At 37.6% G+C, this 17,648-nt stretch overlaps 2 protein-coding genes across 4 annotated transcripts in view; both read left to right on the forward strand.

Annotated features, from left to right (window-relative positions):
- Positions 1-6,916: 6,916 nt before the first annotated feature.
- LOC149049776 (uncharacterized) overlaps positions 6,917-17,648 on the forward strand; it is a 180,470-nt gene continuing 169,738 nt past the window's right edge. Inside the window, exons 1-13 of one of the 3 annotated variants that reach the window (XM_089195307.1) lie at positions 6,917-7,532; positions 7,611-7,713; positions 8,290-8,510; positions 8,599-8,648; positions 9,067-9,148; positions 9,274-9,444; positions 9,570-9,715; positions 10,026-10,137; positions 10,656-10,739; positions 11,386-11,566; positions 11,808-11,897; positions 12,011-12,079; positions 12,166-12,226. In XM_089195307.1, the coding sequence (XP_089051433.1) occupies positions 7,098-7,532; positions 7,611-7,713; positions 8,290-8,510; positions 8,599-8,648; positions 9,067-9,148; positions 9,274-9,444; positions 9,570-9,715; positions 10,026-10,137; positions 10,656-10,739; positions 11,386-11,566; positions 11,808-11,854 (1,632 nt within the window). In that variant the 5' untranslated portion in view covers positions 6,917-7,097 and the 3' untranslated portion in view covers positions 11,855-11,897; positions 12,011-12,079; positions 12,166-12,226. Of the gene's footprint in view, positions 7,533-7,610; positions 7,714-8,289; positions 8,511-8,598; positions 8,649-9,066; positions 9,149-9,273; positions 9,445-9,569; positions 9,716-10,025; positions 10,138-10,655; positions 10,740-11,385; positions 11,567-11,807; positions 11,898-12,010; positions 12,080-12,165; positions 12,227-17,648 lie in introns of those variants that run through there. The other 2 variants (XM_089195309.1, XM_089195308.1) reach the window with 2 other exon arrangements.
- Positions 12,086-14,273, forward strand: LOC149049777 (uncharacterized). Its single transcript, XM_089195316.1, has 4 exons — positions 12,086-12,226; positions 12,805-12,873; positions 13,013-13,200; positions 13,469-14,273. The coding sequence occupies exons 1-4, from the start codon at positions 12,210-12,212 to the stop codon at positions 14,089-14,091; spliced, it is 897 nt and encodes a 298-aa protein (XP_089051442.1). The 5' UTR covers positions 12,086-12,209; the 3' UTR covers positions 14,092-14,273.

The following is a 17,648-nucleotide window of genomic DNA, read 5'->3' on the forward strand; positions in this document are numbered from 1 at the left end:
CTCTGAGTATTCTCTTTTCGCAAAATACAGATCTTCATTTCGAAAAATAAAGCTTTTTATTTTGCAAATTATAGATTTCCAATTCGTTTCGTCATGTTTCGTTTCGAAAATTACAGTAGGCCCCCGCTACGTAAGAATCAGGAAGAAAAAAAAAACCAACAATAAGTGATAACATGAAAACAACTGAGGCAAGGCTGCATGCAGACGACGGACAAGAACTTTGAAATGTTAAGCATCCAACAACGTTTTGTGGTCTTTTCTAGAAGCGGCTAGTTTTATATGCTTCATTGCTGTAGTGCATAAAAGGAACAGTTCTACCTTTTTTCTTTCCTTTGCCGCCATCACTTAACTGATATCCTCCATCCCACAAATTACTTTTCTCTCTTCCACATTGAATTTCCAGAAAGTTTGGCTTATTTTCACTAGCACGGCACTTTATTTTCTCTACCGATGAGAGCAACTTCCCACTTGACCTCGTTCTCGCGACGTAATTTCGGCACCAGATTTTTTAAATATCGCGAGAACACTGGGAATTGCGGAAATGGCCCATTTCAAGCAAATTCGTTGAGCGTCACGTTCCATTCAAGATGTTAGCGGACTGGCCCTCTATCGCAGAAGGATTCCCAACCTTATTTTCACGAGTAACAATTAACACAATGAAAAATTGTGGAATACCTGTGAAGAAATACTTCCCGGCTGGTCGTCTCGGCCAAGCTTAGGCTAATCAGAGACCTGTTGACGAATTTACGATTATTTAGTTTGTTAGACTGATTGAGTTAACTAGCTTGAGAAACTCGTGCAAACGGAGGTACCGGGAGTTTGATAAAGAACCTTCATTCCCTCTCTGCTTAATGACTCTAAATGGCTCTTCATCTGAAAGACTGAGTCTCTGAGTGTTATTCAGCCCCACGTACACGCTCTTAAATATCCTAACGGTAGGGATGTTTGGGCTTACGCAACAACTGACCTAAGCAGAGTGAACATATTTTTATAACGCTAACCCAAACAATTTCACAAGACATTGGAAATGAAAAACAAAGTACTTCAATCTCAACTAATCTTCGAGAACGGAAATCTAGAGAAAACTTATTTTTTCTTTCGCGAAACAATAAGCCATATCCTGTTTAAGTGTTGTTATTCAATGCTCTACAACTATATAATAATTTTAGGAAAAATCTACCTTTGGACCCGTAAACAAAAAATCATGAAGCCAAACCTAAGACACTTTAAAGTAATTTAAAAAAAAAACCTAGAGAAAACTTCCCAATGAGGACCCTAACTCAGGTCAAGAACAAACCCAAACATGACCAGCGATGACGATTATCGCACGAGAATTAAACCATATTTCAACACTCAAAGACACATCACTAAAAGGTAAAAATAAATGTGTTGTCTCGCAACACAGAACAAACCAAGGCTTATATGACTCGCACAAGGATTTCAAAATCATTTCACAGACGTAAACAATTCAACAATTTTGTGAGTGTTTGTTTTTTTTCTAACAGTAAAAATCACTTGGTAAAGATTTCGGTCATGCACGCTTTCATTTGAAAATAAATTGACTTATTTGCAATTTACTATGTAAGGGCTCCTTTCGATTTTGATATTTATTGATGTATTTACTGAGTTGACTGGGACGGTTTGTTCCACCTAAGAGTTGCTTGGGTTAAACATTTGAAAAAAACTATATACTATTTTGTTCCGTGTCTGAGCAACAATTATCTTGAATAGGCCTGGAAAACATTTGTATAAAATACTTTTTAGTTCACTAAGCTTCCACAATGATCGGCAGATACTTCTAGTATAACTTTTACGCTGCATCTTTTTCCTAAAGTTATCATAGACATTTTGAATCTTAATAAAAAAAATTAGTAATCAGTTTACAAATAACTACGTCTTCGTCACTGTCGTCGTCGCCCTGGGCGCTAATCTGAATCATTACGTTAGCTTCTATAAGCTCAAAAAGTATGTTACGATTGAGGAAAACTAATTGCTTCAAAGCCGGACACAAAATCGCCCAAAAATCAGAAGGTGCGAAAAAAGGGAACAAGGGTGTAGTGCTTTTTTTGGGACTTCGGGACTTCGGGACTTCAGGCGTCCTATGTAAAACATGGTATGCACGTACTGAGTGGCTAATATTATTCATGCCAACTAATTGGCAATTCTTATCGAGGACTTTTTTCAATTCTTTTACGAATTTGCATTTGTCAAGTTTTATAGCATCATCGCCATCTTTTTCTCTCATTGATACAATGACTCGTAAACAAATTACTCTTAAAGAAATTACCATGCAGGATGTTTCTTTAATATTGCCTACAACATTCACTTTCTACGCGTTTTTTTCTTATACTTTAAATGGATATTTGGAAATCGTATTACAAAGACATGAAAGCTAAAATGAGGATTCAAAGTGAGGATGGTAGAAGCTTATTTTCACCTTAAACTAACTGCAGGTGGTTACACGCCAACAAACTGCAAAGCCTTCCTTCTACGATATTTGGTAACCTTACCTCCCTGAGAAAACTGTAAGTACCTGTAACTTGCAATTTTCAGCTGAAAACTTTTTCATCAATGCTAACGTTCTCATGCAAACGTTGAATCCTACGTCATAAAAATCTAAATGATCTGTGTTTACCAAGAATATGATGACACGTTTTTCCCTGAAATGAATTCTAAAGGTCAGAGAACTGATGTATTCGAACTAATTTTCCAGTTCTTAATTGTGCACCTTAAAACTTAACTATTAAGGTATGGGGTAACTTTTAAAAAATATTTTACAGGTCCTTGTCCCTTAACCAGCTCAGTCAACTGCCACCGATTGTTTTCAAAGAAAATAAAAACCTAGAGTGGCTGTAAGTAGAAAACGAATTACTCTTCATAGTTACTGAAGCTGTATAGTACTCAACAGCGATCGATATATTAGACCAGAGGTGAATACAAAAAAGGTCCTAGATTCAGACAATCATTCCATATAGATTTCCTTTATCTTTTCCTCTCTTCTGAGTGAGGAAAAGTGCGTCAGTCAGTGATCGAACGACTAAAGCTGAGGTCACTGGACTTACGGGGAACTTATATTCCTCTAGATATCCCGGCAAAGAAGTTTGAATTTTTTCGTGATTTACATTGACCTGTTTATTTTCCCCCTTGATTACTTCCAACTAGTTTCACGTTGGGTTAGTTAGCAGTTAGCGTTGATAGTCCTTGCGGCCCTGCGGCCTTTTAATTAAAAACATAAGACAAAAATCCCCATATAAGGGCTGTAGCGACGACTTGAGTAAGGCCAAAGTAAGTAAGAGTAAGGCCGTGCAGCCGCGCGAGGTGCGAATGCAGAAGAAATGAAGAGTAAGAAAGAGCGAAGGTCTTACGTGCGTCGCCTACAAATATCTAAGCTACATCAGTTCCTAACCAAAGTCAGAGACAAGGACAAGCCAGAAAACAGACAGGGACCTTTTATAAGATCAACTGCTCATACTGCAAGTATCCTTTATCGGAAAAACTTCAAAAACAACCGCATGACTGGACACAAACGAGAGGCAATAATTGATGACGTCAAAATTCACATCGCTGAACTTTATTCACTCTATGAAGACACTATCAACTGGGACTCTACGTAATTCCTGACCTACAGCTTCAACTACTTACGACGACAGATTCTGGCCAGCAGATTTACTACCTTAGAACAGACTTCCCTCAAAATATGTCTGACCAAAAAAAAAAACTGACCAATCAGTATGCACGAACCGGACTATAAACAGCTCGACTGACAAAAAGTCTTTTACCACTTCCCTCACCCGGACGATCAGAATACATGATCAAATGTTACTCACAGGTTTAAGACATTTATGGTACCATTATTTTTGTTTTCTGTTTTATTTCTATGAACAATGCAGAGAGTTGTCCGACAACAATCTCAACGAATTAACTGATAACCTGTTTCGAGAAATGAAGAGTTTAACAAGGCTGTAAGTGAGACCTTTTTAAGATTCTAATAACGATTAAATGATTAATGATTAAAGGAACTTTCTGGCATGGGATTTAAACTTGTAAAAGCAAATCCTGACGACAGACGTTAACGATTTTTCACTGCAGTGCAAGAAGACTAATAGGGAAATTACAATTTATGACAAGCCAGCTTGCAAAGGCTGTTCTATGATCAGACTTTTATACTTCTCATTGATCATTCCAAATAATGTTAAAGGCTGCAAACCAGCTCGTTAACTCATCTATAACCTTTACCGAATTTTTTTGGAGTCTTTCTGTTGTTATCCTCTATCAGTCCATTCTTAACCTTTATCTAGATTGTTTTTCCTATTTTTATACTGTCTTTCCGCATATCTCTCCCTCCGTTTTCCCCGCTTCTCGTTTCAGTGTGTTTATTTGTCTGGATATCCTTTGATTCTCTTGCCACTCTTACAGGTGGTTGCGTAACAACAAACTGAAGAAGCTAACCCCACAACTGTTCACAGATTTAATCAGTTTAGATGACCTGTGAGTGAATGCGTTGAAGATTAAATCTAAAAGCCCTTTGATCTTACATTTCTACCTCCTGAAAAGTCGTAATTTGTCAAGTAAGACTGACTGAAAATGGAAAGGGGAAATAAAATTGTTATTCTTAAATAACACCATGAACAAATATGTACACTACAAATATGTACACTACAAATATTGTAACATGCCATTCTGACTTAAGAAAAAGGCTTAGTTCTTCGGTTTTATTTCCTTAAAATTTGGAAAAAAATCATGATGAAATACGCATTAAAACAAATCAATCGACACTCAGATGTTAGGAAACTATCAATCTATTAAATGCAGTGAAGGGGGGGGGGGGGGAGAAAGCGTGAGCCTCTGAAGCCCTCCCCCCTCTACCTCTCCAAACCCTGTTGCAAATGTAAAAGAGCCCAGTGCCCAGTTTGAATATCATCAACAACGTATTTACTAACAGTAACTTTGGGGGCTGGCAGGTCAATTTTCGTTACCTTCTTAGCCATAACGAGCATAGGTTTCTTTTTGCCTCTTAACTTATCAATTCTTAAACGTATCCAGGTCAAAGCAATGACCAAAAGTAATGCAAACGTCTGCTTTTTAGCTTGGCCTCGAAAGTAATCAGTCTTACCCATTAGACAAAGAGCACTTGGTTTCACTATTCCCCGGGCTAAGCAGGATCTGTTTCTGTTGCGATTCATGAAATAAACGATTGCTTTCAGGGATCTGTCAAACAACGAAATTAAAAATCTGCCCCGAGGACTTTTCAAAGGTCTAAAGAAGCTTAAAAAGCTGTAAGTGATGAATTACATCTAAGAATTCCTTAGTTTTGAAGAATGATTTAAACATCCTTCCTTCAAATATAAAACTCAGAAGTGCTAAATCTTAATTAATAATGTTGATGTCACTCACCTTTCCGACCAACAATTTTCTAAATAAGCTACAAGGCAAGCGCTTTCATTAACAGGGGGACCAGGATTGGGGAAAAACAAAGATAATTAAAGCAAATGTTCAAAAATATAAATTTCAACAAAGAGCATGCAAGAAGAATAAAGATTTGCTGGTGTTATTAGATAGTACCTAAGTTCTAATAAATGTATATGAAACCTTAAGTTCATCAAGACTTAAAATTTAAATATCAAGAGAAACAAATTGATGAAGAAAACTGCTAAAAAAGAACAAATCAAATATAAAGTAGTTTCTAATGCACAAAATTTTGAAACAAAAATTCTAAATTTACCATTTAGTTTCATTATTTCTTCGTTCATTCATTCATTTCGCTGTTGCTCTCTGGCACACCATATCATGAGAAGGAACACCGCAACACGTCATATCACACATTATTGTTTTTTTAGAGGGCACGGTAACGAATCTTGCAATCTGATTGGTTCTTTACCCGGTCAGTATTTTCCTATCTCTGCCCACGGGCCACGGTAACGCTTTCGTGAGTCGCCGAGTACATCCCAACTTTCGTTGTCATTTTTCATAAATATACCTCGTTTTCCGGCTCGGCAGTATTTTTAAGCAAACACGTCGGTCACTACCTCAAGCCGATAAATAACTTATGAATCCTCCCTTTTCTCTCTATCAAATCACTTTGGTTGACAGAAAAATATTGGTTTCAGAATGAATTTGTGTATAAACAATAGTGTCATTACGTTGGTTGACAAGCGGCCTAAAAACCGTCTGCAATTAATTTTAATCGTTCACAAAAAGTACCCAGAAAGTTGAAACGTGAGGTATTTGGTTACAGTTAAACTGAACGATGGAACTTTCATTCATTTCATATCTGAATTTTCTCGAGCAATTTGTTCATAGTAAAAAAAAAGCGAGCGAAGTTTTAATTTAAGTTCTACAACAAATATACGCTCCTGGTGAGTCTTTCCAATTCCGTTCAATTTGGACATTTGTACCTTAAATTGCACAACAGAAATTGAAGGAATTGAGAAAAGGCTGCATTAAATTCCCTTGTGTCTCTTTGGAGTGTGCCGTTCGAATTTAGTTTTTGTGAAGGAAAGATCAGAGTTCAACACGCCATTACAGCAAACAAACGAGCAAACTCTCACAACTTCAAAATAAAAAATTGAATTTACTCACAATTACTTTCCTCGCCGTTTACTTAATGAACAGAGGTAAATCATCGTACATGAATGAATGGTCGATGAGAGTAAATAATACTTTCCGTTAGATCATTAACTGATTTTTAAGAAAACATTGTCGTGACAGGCCTTGCCAAACTAGTTCTGTTGGTTTTCAAATGTTCCTACGATTTTTTTTTCTTGCGCGCTCTCTAATTGACAGGTGTCAGATTGTGACAGATACTTGTAAAAATAATGTTTCAAAGTTTGTTTGGAAGCCTTTTAAATCACCTTTATCGTTACGGAAATGAAAATGTTTCGCTGAGGTATCTCTCTTAAATTTGCATCACCTCTATTTTCACCCTACTTACACAATCTAAATGGCTAACACCCATGTAATCTAAATTTAGATCATTGGGTTAAAGCCGTCCTAAATGATCATCTAAGTCTTCCCAGTAGCTCATTAGATATGCATAAACATTTCGACCAATCTGATCCTTCACTCTTCGGTGGACGAGCCAAGGTGATCGCCACGAAATGCGTCGGTTAAAGCCCGTTTTCTTAGATGTGAAGAATATTGGGCGCGATGGAAAGAAAACCACCGTATCGATTCCGCTGAGAGTGGATCTTGGGAAGCAGCCTCATAAGAGTACGGAGGAAAATAGTCAGGACACCAACAGTCCAGTAGAACAAGATGTCCCTCTTGGCGATCTCGATAAGCAGAACCTCTCAACTCAACAGCAAAATCGCGTTTTGAGTATCTCTGCTAACTGGGAAAAGGTACGGGAAAAGTTGCTGAATTCGTACATTGAAGAACAGCATCTCCCAGACAATGTGAACTGTGTGAACTGTCAAAAGAGTATCGCTACAACAAGATGTGAGTACTGTGGCCCTCGCCAGTACTTTTGTGTTGGATGTGCTCGAGCTCTACATGTCAATCGAAACAAGTTTCATGTACTTGAGCAATGGAAGGTGTGTATGAATATTTTGGGGCCAGTTGTATTCTAGCTACTTTTAGTGTAACATATCTTGCTTTCTTTATTTTAATAGGATGGGGTATTTTCTCCTTTGTATGCAGACGAGGCAACTGTTAGCTATGGCCATACGTGCAGAACCGCAGCAGTAAAGCTGTTCAGACTTCTGGATGCCTCAGGTCAGTTCATTTCATTTATAGTGGTTGGAGAATACTAGAATGGTTTAAAAACGAAGCGTTCTTTTTCAATTTTATCTGTTCCTTTTTCACTTTTTCTTGCCGCTTGCCTAAAATCAAGAACGCTAATGATCTTAATGATAATGATACGATTTAAATTCTCTCAACATGTCAGGGCCAGTAACTAAAATCAAACAATCAGATTGCTCCATTGCCTGTCCAATATTTTCTAAGTATTGGACCAGGTAATGTCCTGAATGATCCCACATGCAATTAAGTTTTTTAATGGCTTGCCAAAGAGAAACAATAAACTTGGCTTGCATCTATCTGTAAGAATCTTTTCTGTCATGCTGGGAGAATATTGGTCCTTGGACTTTTCTGTACAGACCTTGCTGCACTTGGTTTGTACTGTCAAGACCTTGGGCCAATATTCTCTTAGTATGGCCCTTGCACTTGGTTAATAAGGTGTCTATACAGCCCTCAACAAAGTAAGAGGTATTTAAAGCTGTATGTAATGTTTTTTTTCATTTTGTTTACTTAACTTCTTAAGTTGTTCATTTACTTTTCTATGAATGTCAGGAAATCATCACCTCAAATATGTACAAGTGTGTGATTGTGAGCCGCATGCTATCACACTCTTGAAATGCCAGTTCTGGCCAGGGTCACCAGCAAATCCCACCACAGGATTCAGCTTCAAACTGATGGAGTTTGTGGAGAAGGTCTTTCTTCATTGTCAAGTGTCCCTGCTAAACATCACTGAAGTGATCACAGAACTCAATCCTCAGCTACAGCCAACACATGTAGGTTTGCTCACAAACAGTCTTTTTGAGACATGACATGACTTTTTTTAATTGATTGATTCTGGTTGAATGGTATGTTTTTTTTTAGGTGAGCTCAATTTACAGTATCCTTAATTCAGAATGCTTTGAAGAATTCAGGTATGTTTGCATATAGGTTGAGAATATCAGAGCTGCTAATTTGTGGATGTACAATGTCTTCTAAGGTATTATTGATATTAGAATTAATATTATTTTTACTATTATTATTGTTGTTGTTCTTGTTATATTAGTATTATTAATATTATTATTATTAGTAGTAGTAGAGGTAGTCACATGATTTACAAGTGCTTATTTATATTATTATTTTATTCATTTATTTATTATCTAGTCCCCCAGCTAATATAGATCTCAAACTCACGCTTTTGTGTTCATATGATTCAAAGATACATTGACTGTTTGCTTTAAGGTCAAGATTCCATTTGCATTAATTTACAAAACATCTTTCTTGTTGTACATGTACATTTACTGACTTTCTTTAGGAAAGTCCTGATTGACATTTTGTTGTTTTCACATGAAGGTATTTCATGTATCAGTACAGGCATTGTACAAAGTACAATGGAAGTTTGTACAATGGAGCTTGGTGTCCTATATGTCCAAGGGTAACTATACATTGCAATTTGTTCTGAATAGTAGCTTGCACTGTAGTTCTGCAGTAATAATTTTATGTTGTTGTTGCTGTTCTTTTTTATATCTATTTTTCTCTTTTCCCCTCTCTTTTGAACAGGATGATGGTGTTCTCATTGAAAGCATGGATGGGTGCTTTGGACTGTGCAGAAAGAAGGACAAAGGGCATAATTTAGGAACACCCAAACATGGAACACTCCTATTTGCAGACCAGGATGATGTTGACAATTTTGTCAACAGTTATGGCAAAGCTGGAGCAGACATGGAACAGGTCTGTACTTAACATAATGCAATGCTCATACATTATGGCATAAATATTAATTTGATAACTGTATGATTTTCCTTTTGGCCCTTTAAATTCAAGATTTTCTGTTTTTGTCCCTTTTTTTTTCACAGAACTGCAGTAAGTTCCATGCTGGAGAGGTTCTTTCAGCTTTAAGATCAAAAGGCAAAAACAAACTCTTTGACGAGAAAGGTGTCTTTGGGCGAGTATGCAGACATGACTTTCCCAAAGGATTCCATAACATAAAGCATGGTGAAAGGTATGGAGTATGTAAATACATTTTACCTAATGTTGTGCCCAATCCTATATGTATTGTCTGTTAGAGAGTTACATGATAGAGCCATTATTATGAATTTGTCAAGCTGACAATTGGCACACTTGTATATACAATACAGGTGCATCCTATGATTCTTTACACTATTAGCATCACCATTGTATAACTTTGTTATTAATTTGAATGTCATATTATAGGAAATATGTTCAATTTGTCTTAGTTTTGTCTAAAAAGATATATTAAAAGAAAAAATTGGTTATTGATTCACCTTTTCAACAATCTTTTCTCTCTACAGAATATCATACTCTGTTTATGAGCTTAAGAGGCTTAGAAGTCTTAATGAGAGCACCAGAAACAGAGTAATCATCATGTATGACATTGCTTGTCTATTAGCACACCACTTGAAGGTAACTAAATTTTTTGAACATGGATGTGCAGGAGGCTAAATGGTAATCTAAAGTGGCATTTAATTATGTGGAATTGTCCAAAGTATTTTCTATTAAATTTGGGATGAAATAAAATAATTTATTGGAACAGACTGGAATTATGTGAATTGTGGAAAGGAAATGAAGATGTAATCATCAGAGTTATTTACTGAATTTTGAGCAATTGGCTTAATCAAATAAAATGTCATTTTTGCAACTGACGTAATTCCATTGTCTGTTTCATCACTTCCTTTCATGGGTACTGGCTCGCTCCCAACATATGGGGGTTCATAGTTCAGTGGGTAGAGCATTGCAATGACAATGTCATGGGCTCAAATCCCAGTGGGGCCAGATTCTTTTCTTCTTTGTGTTTGGTTTAATTCCCATTATTGCTTACATTTAAATTGCATGAATATCTGTGAGGATCACATCTTAACTTCAGAATAGTTTATTACTACTGACACAATTTTCATTTACATGTACATGATTATATGTATTAGTGTTCATCTCAGGAAAGCCTCTTGGAAGGTGTTGATGTTGCCATACCCATATTCCATTGCTATGGGCACAAGGCATCATGCCAGGTTAGTATATATCAGTTTAACAGTAAATGGCCTTGTGGCAATGTGAAAAAATGTGTGGCAATACCTCAACATTGGTTAAATACAGTTGTAATCATACACATCCCATACTTACCTACCAATGCCCGGTGAGCAGTGTGGGATCTGAAATTTGACAGCAGTTTCTAAAATTGAAAGCAAATGATCTGCAAGGGTCTGCTAAGCAAGCAAGGTGAAATATTTAAGCACATGTACATGTTCCTTATAAAAGAGTGGCCACCCTACATAAGCCTATCAGCTTTGGAAATGACCACTAACCAGTGAGCCTTTACTCGAGGTTAATTTTACCTAGAATGAAAATTAAAATTTTAAGTATATAGCCTGCAGTGCAGGTGGTTTTGGTGGTTGTCATCTTTTGAGTGTTTGTTTTACTGGAAAGTTGGGGCAAAATTACAATGCGTGAGGAGGTCTCATGCTCCAACTCTCCACTGTTTTCCTAATTCAAGATGGTGCTTTGAACACTCAAGTTGGAAATATTCATTCACACTGCTAAAATCTGCCTGCACTGCAGGCTAGTACATGTATTTGCTAAATATCTGATGCAAGGTCCATGCCATATTAATGCTTTTATCTTCAATAATGGTTTTATCTTCAATATGATTGTCTGTAGATCCACTACAGTCCAAGAAGGATCAAGGGAACTGGATTGACAGATGGTGAAGGGGTGGAAAGGTTATGGTCCTTTCTGAGAAGGTTTTCCTCTGTCACTAAAGAAATGAGTGCTCACAAAAGGACAGATGTTTTGACTGATGGGCTTCTTCACTATGCCCAACATTTGTATCACAAATTTGGTATGGTTAATTTTATTGAACACATAACTTTCACATTTCTGTGGGTTTTGCTGAAAAGTAAAAGGGATGTCAACTATTGACCAGTACTTTAGCTGGACAGCTTTATCTACCCTGTGTTTTCTGTCGTAGTTGCAATTCTTCATTTTTTCAATATGGACATGTGCAATGTATGTACAGATGTAACTCGAGGTTGACTAGTCTTATTAGTACACATCAAACTGATTCCTTTTAATGTTCACAGGTTTTAGTCTAAAAGCAAAGTTTGCAAGGGCAGAAATTCTTCTATAGGATGTCAGTGCAAAGCTTAAGGAACTCACTGAAAAACTTCCAGGTATACATTTTAAAACTTTTTTTTTTTTTACTCATTGCATTGAAAAACAGCACAATGACTTACATGCATGCTATATGATTATTGCAAATTATACTTGTATTTACCTGTACTAGATTGTGATGATGATGTGATACAAGAGTGGCAAAAGGAAGAAGTTGAAGCACTGAAACCAAAAGAACACGGTAGTTTTATTCCTCAGCATTTGTTAACAATCATTAGGGAGAACAGTTTTTTTTGTATTCACTAATATATTATTAATCTGTCACAGGATTAATACTGCAGTGGGACGAATCATATGTCAGCTTGCTCCTCATGTCTAAAAAACTCAGGTATATAGTGTGTGGAAGTACCACCTACCAAATTATTCATGACTTACATTAGCGAGTACCTGAGCTTTTCGAAAGCGATTAAACTTGTAAAAGGCGAAATTCCTACCTAACCAATCGTTGTAGTGGACTACGTGAAACTGATCCTTTAGTTGATTCATGGCATTACCTGATCCTTTGTGACCTCGGCTTAAATAGAGCTGTTTTGTAGAGCTTTCTTCGGTCAAACCCAGTCTGGTCAAGTCAGGTAAAAAACCAGTCAGCTCAGCGATATTTAATAAATCCACTTTGGAGCCAACTTTGTCGTTGTTAGTCATTGTCTCGAGGATAGTCAACAGCCGTAATAGATTCCGGCCTTCCCGCAGCCAGCGAGTGCCCCCAGGAAAGCCTTTTTCCCAGAAGAAGTTTATCGGGTTGTCCCCCGTCCGTCCGTTTATTTGTGAAGGCAAAAACCTGTTTTCACAATAATATAAATATAGTATTCGTACTCCCCTTTCTTTCCACCCTAGCAAATATAATTACTAAGTATTAAACTGAACATATTGTGTACGTATCTCCACCCATTTAAATTTTTTTTTCAGAAATGAATTGAGCTGTGTACAAGATGAAGATCAAGGGAAAGTAAAAGATGTTGAAAAGAAAATCAAACGGTAAGTCATAAATATGCAAATTCCTTCCTTGCAGCAACGACTGGAATAATCAGGTTCTGCAGACAGGGAATTAAGGGTGCCGAAATTAAAAACAAATAATAAACTTACTTAATAACTTACTTACATTTATTGTACATAGGAACGAGAAGGCCATAGTAGCCATGGAAAAGAAGCATCACATCAGAGAAAGATGGTCCGATCTGTCTCGTGTGTTTGTAACCGTTAAGTCACGTCTCTACGAGAAGAGAAAGAGCGAACTCTTGTTGAGTTTACATTGCATGGCATCCGAAAGATGTTTCTTGGTGGAATTGAAGCGAAAATATGCTGGTAATAAACTGAAGAAACTGCTATGTAAAATATTTAGTAGTATGTGTATTTTGGTGATCATGGTCTGCAGTAATTCCGTCGTTATGTTGCTGCGTATGCCCGTTGTTTTTAACTGCGACTCTAGGCATTGTACTGGGATTATTTGAGTAGGGGTATGAGGGCTAAATTTTCCCAGTTCTCAAGTCTTACACATTTACATTTTTCCGTCTAATCCGTAAAACTGTCACTGAATTGCGTTTTTAGTTATTATGAACTTTTTAATTTTCAGATGGCCAAGCAATTGCCATAAAGCTCTCAAAGCAGATCGACAAAGTCGTCAAGTCCATTCACAAAACTTTGTCCGAAATAAATGGGTATCTTCCCAATGATGTACCCCAAATTCTTTATGACGATGCTAAGGATCCTATGAGCAGCATTTACTCTGAAGTCCAAGAGGAAGGGGACACCGTTCCTGCTCTTGTTAGGAGGCAGATAATTGACCTTTTCTGCTTACACAACAGGTGTCAGGAAGAGCTTGAACTGTTGAAGGAGGAAATGAATCGCCTTGTCTCTTTTCTCCAAAACGAAATCAGGCTTATAGACGAATCAGTGGATGCGTATCTGCCTTACACTGATAACCCTCTTAATGCAGGAGTGATAGCTTGTCTTAAAAAGAAACGGATGATTCTTTGTAATCACATTTCCTCGCTGCTGCTTTTATGGGGTGGTATCTTGGATTCCCCTAAACCTATTGGTCATGCTGAGGTAGCAAAAACCTATGCTAATTTGAGTGGCATCGACTATCCTCTAGATGACGAGAAATCAGACGAATCGATGATGGAGGAAGTTGTGGACGATGAGGCCTTTGTGTTGGAACTGACATCAGACAGCGAATTATCTGATAATGAATAAAACTCATTTTGTCTCTGGCGCTTGCCAAAACCATACAGAAACAGCCTCTGTTTTGTTTATGTGCGCGCGCCAATAGCGGGTAAACTTCTCGGAAAACCCAACAAATATCAATACATTGTGTAGGATTATACTGACTGGCCAATCATCACAATATGTTTTAATAAATTCTCACCGATGGCAAATTTCATCTCGGTGGTGATTTGTAGCAGTTTTTACGTTATTAGGATTATACGTAGCATGTGTAGACGGCGTATTTTATATGCTAATCGGTGCCGAAGCTCCCTCAACGGACACTCGTAAGTGGACAGCTGTACTAACCCACCTAGTCAAAACTCCGTTATATTAGACTCCCATACAAACTCTGTATTATTGAAAATCATGTTTGTATGGATTGGAGTTCACTGGAGGTACAATTGTAGGCGTGGAACAGATGTCGGACCATGAGTCACCGTTATCAATTTTGAGAGGTCCACCATTGTCGAACAAAAACATTAGTCATCTTTGTCCATCTGTACCAAAAGGAATGATAGATAAATAGATATTAGCAAGTATGGGGTGGGTGCCTCGAATATCTTTATAAACTCCGTATTATAATTATCGCATATATAAGGCACTTTATAACTTAGGTTTGAATACTCTAGTTGATAAGCCAAATACTGAATTTGGTCGTTGTTCTTCTGTACATTGTCAATTCGGACCATCCTTACTGAACTGAGGTGACGCTTTTTGAGCGTTGCATGCTTAACCATCACCCGTCCAACAAAAATGGCCATGCAGATATACCCATATACCACCTTTCATTCTTAGATGGCAATGGATCTCATTGTGTAACCTTACTATACAGTGCCTCTTATGAACGCAGTCACATTGACTGAGCATATATATATATACATGTTCCTAACAAATCTGTCTTGAAAGTGTTTAGGCAATACATATCTTGGTGGCATCCATGAAATAGTGAATATGAGCCACATAATTTCAAATTTCTGTTTTGTATGATATCAAGTAAAATATATCAGTATACGTCCTTCGTGAGGCCATAACGAAATTGACACACCCGTAACGGAATTAGCACGTGCCGGAATTACTGAGAAAAAGTTATAAGTTGTAATTATTTCAGGCGATTTAACGGATTGTGTTGTTGAAATGGTAAACAGGCAGTCAGTGCTACTCTGCAAAAGTGTCCTGCATATTGCGCAGTGGTTTAACGCATTCAATTGCTAACTCTAGATCTTCGCTTTATTCGTTAAGTTGTGTTGTACTGTCACTGTACATCAAGTAGCAAATGAACCACAAGTCACACGCGACGTCGATCGTCGTCCAACCTCGATGATACTAAAATATTTCTTAAAATATCATTATCCTGACGAAATTAATGTTAAGTAATTGTTTTATCGACTAGTTTCTTCCTAAAATTGTTCTAAAGGTCTTTTTTTTGTCCTTTTCTAGATAGTCCAGTAGTCAGGTTTAGCACATGATTTCGTTATAGCATTAAACTACCGTATTCCTCATCAGTGTTTACAATTGTGTATACGGACGGATATTTTTAAAGATTATATTTGAAGGTGAATCCATGTTTCTGCCAAAAGATATCATAACAGCCAAAAGATATCATAACAGCCATTTACTGTGGGTTGGCTAACCATGTGAACTTTTTCTAAATTCTTTTAACGAAATTAGCACAATGAGTGCTGATGTCCTTGCACCATGATAATATGAAACTTCTCCATTACATCGAGGAGAAGCCATGTTTTTCCGTCGATCAAAGTACCAAACGTAGCAACATTTTGTCTAGGTAGGGTCGGGGGGGGGGGGAGTTAAGGCGTGAGACGTGGGAGGCGGGAGAAGGGGGAGGCGAGGAAAAAGAGACGGGATGGTGACGCACTGAGACACTGAGACACTGCGATTCATTTTTTTTTTATCCATTGTAACTGGAAAAAAAAAACGCAAAACGTGTTGTGCGTGGCATATCTGTAAACTACATTTCCGAACTGAAAGATTCGGATCGAAGGCTGAGGAATGCTAGAGCAGTTTACCTCTAACATCAATGGACTGGGAACCAGACCCCCACACAAGCCACAGGAAGCGAGGTCACGAACTTACGCTGCTCTTTGCGCCCTTTGAAATGTATTTCCACTTTGAAAACGGATACGACCCAAGCGATCTTGTTGTTCAAATTCGCCAAGAAAAGAAAGTGGCAAAGGATATTGGATTAACGCAAAGAAGCCACTTTCTCGGTTTAATGGAAAACCTTGTTTGCCATTTCCATGAGATCCGAAACGTGGAGTCGACAACCTCAATTCGTACAGGAATGTCAATGGAATTGATAGAGATGAAGATGTCCAACGAGGCCGAAAGCATTTTAAGTCATTTGAATGATCATAACCCGCCAAAGCCACCACAGCGGAAGAAACGACTGAGGAAAAAACTTTATAAATATCCCTGCAGTGTGAGTATGCAGCTTTCAATGTTATGCACTAGACGGGGTCAGGAGGAGGGGTTAAGCAAGGTTTGGGGATTTTGATATTTTCTGTCCAAATAATTTTCAAATAGGCCACCCCAGTCTGGATACCGAAATTGGTAAAAAATATCAAAATCCCTACACTGGGGTAAGTGAGTGTGGTCATTTATAACGAAGTGCCAAAATTCCCCATGCACCCCGGGGACATTACAAAAAATCAAAATACCTACCTTGGGGACTGCCCTCATAGTCAAATTTCCATGGCTAGCCAGACACCCCTCTTCTTCTTGGGCTTTATGTTGAAAGGTGCATCGAGAAAATGCCAATTAACTGAGAGAGGATGAGCTAAGCTTGCCATTGTATGAAGCATGAAATATAAAATTTTAGGTCAACTCCACCATCTGGTTCATAAAGTAATAGGCTCCTACATATAATCTACACCTATATAGAATGAATGTAGCACTATGATTTATAAATGTAAACAAAATACACCCATCTTAGTACTCAAAAGGATTCAAACCCTGGAGGTGGTGGAGTCTGTACAGTGGTGTGAGAATGACATCAAGAACTACCTTTAAGATGTTGATATTGGCCCATTTGTTCATACGATAAGAAAATACTTTTTAAAATTATTGGACAAAGGTGAGCAAAACAATGTGCAGATCAATTTACCAAAGCGAAAGGCAGACTAGCATGGGTAAGGCATGAGTAACTGATCTGCAAGACACTAATATATCATGACATTTTGTGATAAATTAGTCCTATCATTATTTTATCCTGGTGCATTCTTGCATGTGTTTTATGATTGCATAACTGTTTCCCCTTCTTTTGGATCATTGGCCCCTTTGCAGCTAGTTGGCCTTCACATGACCCCCTTCTTAACGTTAAGAAACATAAAAGGCCTAATGTAAAGTCACTGAGTGGAGAGTGTGCCATTTTCTCCAGCACCATGACTTCAAATTTCCAAACAAATAATTTTAAATCTCTGAAGTTTAGAAACCTAATTAGTGATCATGTAAAAGGACCTCTTGTTGCAGCGTTTAGATCACCCCTGATGAAGGCACTAGACAGGAGTGTAGAAACGTTGGGTCTATGA

Source organism: Pocillopora damicornis, chromosome 2 (assembly GCF_964200805.1).
Source record: "Pocillopora damicornis chromosome 2, jaPocDami1.2, whole genome shotgun sequence".
Lineage (NCBI taxonomy): Eukaryota > Metazoa > Cnidaria > Anthozoa > Scleractinia > Pocilloporidae > Pocillopora > Pocillopora damicornis.

Coding starts and splice junctions, on each gene's coding strand:
- LOC149049777 (XM_089195316.1), top strand. Junction 12,874..13,012: donor GTTGAAAAGAAAATCAAACG/GTAAGTCATAAA, acceptor TATTGTACATAG/GAACGAGAAGGCCATAGTAG. Junction 13,201..13,468: donor ATTGAAGCGAAAATATGCTG/GTAATAAACTGA, acceptor TTTAATTTTCAG/ATGGCCAAGCAATTGCCATA.